Source organism: Phragmites australis, chromosome 16 (genome assembly GCF_958298935.1).
Source record: "Phragmites australis chromosome 16, lpPhrAust1.1, whole genome shotgun sequence".
Classification (NCBI taxonomy): Eukaryota; Viridiplantae; Streptophyta; class Magnoliopsida; order Poales; family Poaceae; genus Phragmites; species Phragmites australis.
In genome coordinates, this window is record NC_084936.1 from 1,500,103 (window position 1) to 1,506,472 (window position 6,370).

The 6,370-nt window shown below is 45.9% G+C and overlaps 1 protein-coding gene across 1 annotated transcript; it reads right to left on the reverse strand.

Annotated features, from left to right (window-relative positions):
* Positions 1–1,817: 1,817 nt before the first annotated feature.
* Positions 1,818–4,297, reverse strand: LOC133896064 (zinc finger BED domain-containing protein RICESLEEPER 1-like). Its single transcript, XM_062336576.1, has 2 exons — positions 4,162–4,297; positions 1,818–3,942 (listed from the first exon to the last, which is right to left on the reverse strand). Exon 2 carries the CDS (start codon positions 3,891–3,893, stop codon positions 1,968–1,970), a length of 1,926 nt encoding a protein of 641 aa, XP_062192560.1. The 5' UTR covers positions 3,894–3,942; positions 4,162–4,297; the 3' UTR covers positions 1,818–1,967.
* Between the last annotated feature and the right edge of the window lie 2,073 nt (positions 4,298–6,370).

Sequence of the window (6,370 nt, forward strand, 5' to 3'; positions counted from 1 at the left end):
AGGAAGGGATGGATAGCACAGGAAGGGACACCTGAGAACCCGAGATAGAGAAAACCTAGAGGAACAGAAACGCCCGAAAGACTCAGAACCGCGGAAGAAACCGAGATAGAACCACCGAAGAACACCACAAGCAAGCTCGAGTAGAGCTAGAACAGGGGAGCCTCAAGCTCTCTGTTAGACGATACACCCTTGTAACCAGATACATCCTTGAAGGATTCCCTTCAAGGAAGGATATTGCATCCACACAGGAGTAGGGTATTACGCCCCCGTGCGGCCCGAACCTGTCTAAACCCCGGTGCATTTATTTCTTTTTACACTAGGTCGATCATCCCCCACCACCGGCCGTTGCATTTATTTCCGCTTTCATTTATTTCCCCGACGAACTTGTTTAAGATCATCCCCCGGCCGAATCTTTAAAAAGGGGCCTCTCGGGATCCCTGCGACAGAAGTTCATCCTCCGACAGTTTCAAATCAAATGTGATTTTTCTCCACCCAAACTAGACCCAATCCATTGTCACTCCTAATAGACGACTGCTTCAGGGGATTTGTGGGAAGCCTCAATCCTCACCATCGAGGAGATGTGCGACGGTATCTTTTCTTTGATGAGGCAAGGACGGATTTGTTTTCCAGGCTAAGCCGCTCTCATGGATGGACTTGTCTTGCAGAGTTGTTTAAGCTGAGGGAATTTTTGCAAACTGAACTAGAACGCACAACGCAATGTTTAACCACTACTTATTTGCTACAATAATATATGTCACAGCAATAGGAAAGACACGAGCGGGCCCATGTGGGCTCATAGATGTACACTTAAATTTTTATAATTTTTTTTAACTATATGTCATATTCTCTGTTGGCCCAACCGCCAATGCCTAACTCCTGACAACCCAAGGCTCCAAGCCCAACGCCCGATGGCCCAAGCGGCAAGAGCCGACGACCTGATGGCCGAATCGGCAAGAGCCTAACTTGGCCCAGACGCCAAGAAGAGTTCAGTACTCAGTAGCTGAGCTTTTTTATTTTTATATTCTTTCAATTAAAAATTTAAATAAATAGATTTTTCATGAAAACATTACAAAACTAGAGCCCTCTCAACGAACAGCGGTTAGCGGTAGTACTCCGAAGTTCAATTTTCCCTCCTAACTTCTCTATTCAAAACAGTTCTCTATTCAAAACAGTGATGTTTTGTTACTCCAAAAATTCTAAAAGTTTTTGTACGTGTTTCATAATTTATGTGCAACCCATTTTAATTGAATTCATCAAAAAAATCCTATGTAAAATTTAAACTAAAATTCTCCAAAAAAAGCTACTTTTATAACTTCTAGCAATTGTTATGGCCTTAAATAAATTTCTAAAAATCTTGTAAAATTCACTAAGATAATTTCTAAAATTATTTTCATCCCTATATTATATAGTAAAAAAGTGAATTCCTTTGTAATGCACCATTTATATGTATTTTTATAATTTCATGTGATATTCTTCTTTTACTTAAATTTGTAATAAGTAAGCAATGATGAATACTTACGTTTATTTTTAATGACTACGTAGGGAGTAAGAAACAATACATACACACAGATAGATAGTAGTAAAAAAAATTCTAAGAAATCTAGCCACGTAATTTGCACGGGCTAGCTAGTTCATGTATACCTGATATAGGCTGATACTAAAAGACGTTTGAAGTTCTTGCTCTGCATTCTGTACTGGTGGATCCACCATGGTGATCACGGTTTAATAAATTATGGAAAACAGGGGAACACATGAGAGGAATGTACAAGCCACAAATGATTCCAACACATGAAGAGCAGACATTTCTACAACAGGATAGTTCGTCACTTGTGTTTGATCATACATACAGCTTTTTTCGCCATGCAATCACTAGAACTGTCACAAGACTGTTTACGGACAACAACATAAATGATGATGGCTACGCAAACTGGTGAATGTTGTCAAGACGTTCTCGCCCTTTTCATGAACTAGTTACATTTTGGCATAGAGTGTCTGTACTCTTCCTTGGAATAACCGCGAAAAATGCTCCTGACGTGGGCGATTTGTTTAGAAGAAAGCTTACTGCATGTGGGCATGGCGAGAGAGTCCATCGCCATGCGAGCCACCGCCGGGTACGTCGAGCTGTAAACCTTCCACCAGCCGAGAATGTCAAAACCCTCTGTCGTCGGAGGCACGAGACGATCATCCAGGTAACGATCAAGTTCCGTCTTGGCATCCAGGCAACTAGTAACTTCAGCCACGCCATCCTGTGAACGGAAATGCTCGTCCCATGCTTGTTCTAATGGAGCAGCGCTGTCAACGGCCTCCGCCGCGAAGACAAGACTTGAATCTGCACCATTGATTCCACCATCATATTCAATGTAATCAGCATACAGCTTCTTGATCTGTCCTGTTACCTCGGAGATGTAGCGTGCTGCCTCATTAGGACCAAATGCTCTTCTCAAGGCGAATTCTATGTATCCGAGTTTGTACCGGGGATCCAGTACAAGCGGTATAGACCATACGAGGTATGAATCTTTCAAGCTCCTGTCTAAAGTGTCCATTGCATCTTTAAGAACATCTGCAACATCTTTGCCACCTATAAAGCTAAGACACCGTCCATTGATGAAAACGTTTGCATTGTCCCGAGCAGTCCGTTCTAGTCCAGATTGCAAGACTTCCCTCACATTAAACAACTCTGCAAGACAGAGATTTGACGTGGGACAGATGGAGGCTGAAATTCTTTTAATGGCACGATATATCTTCCCCCAAATGTTGCACAACAGTCCTACGAATTCAGAGTCTATGCCTGCAATTGCAGACGAACCTTCCTTGCGAAGAACTTCCAAAGAACAATAGCACGCATACCAATGCTCACCGTATATCCATAGGTAATCTAGACCAAGTTGTGAAAGAAGCTGCTGGCGTTTTTGTCTAGTCACATGTAAATCCTGCACGCCTGACTCTAAACACATTTCTAGATCGAAATCTGGACGTAGAGTAAGGCGTCGAGCAATGGAGTGAAGCACCTCGTCCATGTAGGTGGTACTAATTAGTTCTCTCCTCCTTGGATAGGCGTTAGGAATTTTTTCCTCTATGTAATCCATCAGTTGGGGGTGAATAATGCCGTCCATTTTACCCCGTGCCATCATGAACAGCCTATCCAAAATACCACGCCCTGAGATACCATCAAGCACATGATCAATGGATGTAAAATATAGAAACTGATCAGAATTAAGACAAAGCTCAGGCATTCCAGAGAATGGGCCATAGAAGCCACTCCATTGTACATCCACATAAGCATCCATGGCAACCTTGTGAAGATTCCATTCATCATCAATGAAGTGGCATGCTGTATATAGAACTTGCCCCTCCATGGTTTCAGTTCTACCCACTGCTAAACTGACCCGCCCATGGGAGCACCTTAGCCTGTAGAACAGATCCGTCCTTGCTTTATCAAAGATACCGTCGCAAATCTCCTCGATGGCAGAGCGCGAGGGCACCCTGAATTCAGGGTTGAGGCGGCGCACGAAGCTCCTGAAGTAGTCGTCCTCGACGACCGACGAGTCGTATCCGTGCAATGCGATCATGCGAGCGAGATATTTACTGGCTTCTTCTTCTTCTTCCAGTCCAGCAGCATCGCGGTGAGATGATGGATCTGAGTGCGACGGAGCAGATGGCCGCGGCGGTCGTCCCCCTACGGCGGCAGCTTCCTGTCCTTTGCATTTGCATATCCTGACGTGCGACTGCAGGCTGCTCGTGCCGTTTTTAGAGTTTGCGCTGAGCACCAGACGGCAACTTTTGCACTCCGCTTTGTCGTTCCCATGGTCATCTGTGAAACGGTTAAAGTGCTCCCACACACCGGACCGCGGTTCCAGCTTTCGCTTTCGCCTTTGGGTGCTCGCCTCTGCCATGTTCGTCCAAGGAACTGACCAGTGACCAAAAGAATGGCCAAGTTTTGCTCTACATGAGACGCAGCACTTAGTCCCACCCCCTCGACGGGAAAGAAAATTAGAAGTAAATCAGCAAGGGAAAACTGATGGAGTGCGGAAATTTCATATAGATGACTCCTAGATTATCCATGGTCAATAAGAATTAAACCGATCGAGTGCAAAGAAAAGCCGAGCTGGAAAGATTTAGGGAACACGTTCTCGTAAAAAAGATTTAGGGAAGGAAACTCACAGTCACAGGATGATTGGTCTTGTAGCGGAGAACCGGAGAAGAGAGCAGCAACTCCACGCACGCCCCAACTGCAGGACGAAACCGATCGACCGGCGGCGGCCGGCGAGGAGCTGAGAAGAGGCTGGTGCAGGATGAATTAACCAGCTGACCTTGGTGGAAGAAGAAGGGACAACGTGGGAGCACGGAGGAGACGACTTGCATTTAAAAAACAAAAGAAAAAAAAGGAGCGACGACCGAGTGAATCCAGATGCACCAGATCGTTCACAGGACGCGCCGGACTCGAGTTCATTAGTTCGCCGCCCCGCTTTGCGTCTTCCTTCCGATCCAGACCAGAGCAGCGCTGCCTCCTTCGCCGATCGAGAAGCGTGAGCGCACAGCGCCATATAATCTGTACCCTGATGTTGCATTAAGTTGTTCAGCTAGTTCGTCTCAAAACGCATATCCTGCTTCCTGGTCCAGAAATAGCTTCATCCACACCTTATCAACCTTGAAATAGCTAGGTCTTTCTTCACGTCAATTTTTGGTCAGTTCTAGAAGATGATTAGTAATACTCCGTCATCTATCTATCTATTATATTATTATTTAAAGAGAAAAAAGAGTCATCACGTTCGCTCTCAAGGTCACAAAATTAACACATTAATCTGAAAAAAAAAATCTAAACCACTCATTACTATAAACATCTAACCGTCTAAATTAAGCCAAAGAGCCCATATCATATACAATTAATAAATAGCTAAATCCGAAAACCAAAGAGTCCATATCAAATATGATTAATAAATACCTAAATTCGGAATTAAAAACTATAAAAAATTAGATGTTCGATTTCTACACGGTTTGAGAAGCAAAATATCTAAATAAAGAGTCCAAATAAAATAAATAATAATTAAAGTTAGGGTTATAATAGAAAAATAAGGATCCATATCAAATATAGTCTTATAAAAAAATCAAATATGTGGCAGCAACTCCTCCTCCAGGCAAGGAAACGGCAGCTACCACGATTTTGGCAAGCACCATGGCCGTCGCAAGCTGTCCACGGACCCTGGGATGCAACGGGCCCGTGGGATGTCCATTGAGCGGGCGGCGCACCGCATCTTTGGCTGTCTGTGCTCGCTGCCAGGTAATGAACGCGGGAATTGGCCAGCCCTGCGCTGCTCCACCGTGCGAGCAAGGCCACCAGCACAGTGCGCAATGATCACTGTCGGCTCCCAGGCTATGACTGAACTGCCGATGGCTGACCCGGTGGTCCTCAAGGCTCGACCTCTCATGCGCGGTTGACCCTGTGCAGTCACAAGGGAGGCCTCTGGAGGAAGACCCGATGTCAATCAAGGCCTCCCTTGCTTGCGGCGCCATGACGCACAATGCTCCACATCTATCCGACACACTGATCAGGATGGTCACGCACAGCTGGCTAGAGGCCTCCTTTGCGTCGGCGGCTTCTGCAATAACCGACATTGAGCGCTTCATTGCTGACATTGCTGCGACATCATATGGGGGCCTCCTCTTCACGGCTGAGAAGAGCAAGCACCAAGACCTGAGGCCGGCCAAGGAGGACACGGTGCGCCGTAGTGGCAGGATCGCTGACAAGAGGAGGACCGAAGGGGTCAAGTCCACTGAGGAGATGGTTATAGAGGTGCTTGTGAAGAAGCTGGGAGTGCTGTCACCGGCAAAAAACATCAACACCCAGACCCAGGAAAGGCTCATCAAGATGTTCAAGGGCCCCCTTCCGGATGCAATTGAGAGCCTGATCAAGGTGATGGACATAGACATGGCCAACCTGCCAAAAGGGGTGCACAAGAAGAGGGCCGGGATGCGGGAGTGATGCATTCTCGGTGGCCAGTCCTGAAGTAAGATCAGAGAATAAAGTTCGCCATGTTTAGTTCGGTTATGTATCGTTTTATGTCTTGTGTCTACCTGTTGGGGGTCTTCATTATTAAGCTAATAAATATTGATTAGCCGGGCACGGTTCTGTTGTTTCTCCCGTGGGAGAGGAGGCCAGTGGTTTTGCTGCTTCTTTCCACCTGGTGCTCATCGTCGTGTTACAACAACAGTGGTCTTGTCACTAGGTCCACAACCGTTGCCTCCTCGATCGCAGACGCACTGGGGAGGCCCACCCCCTTGTCATGTCTGTTCAAGTGTACGTCCCGTTTGGATGATATCTATATGCCACATGCCTTCATAGTTAGCGAGGTTAGGCTTCGAGTAGTGAAGC

Bases quoted from the DNA above. Each gene is read 5' to 3' on its own strand.
- LOC133896064 (XM_062336576.1), bottom strand. From the start codon at position 3,893: ATGGCAGAGGCGAGCACCCAAAGGCGAAAGCGAAAGCTGGAACCGCGG.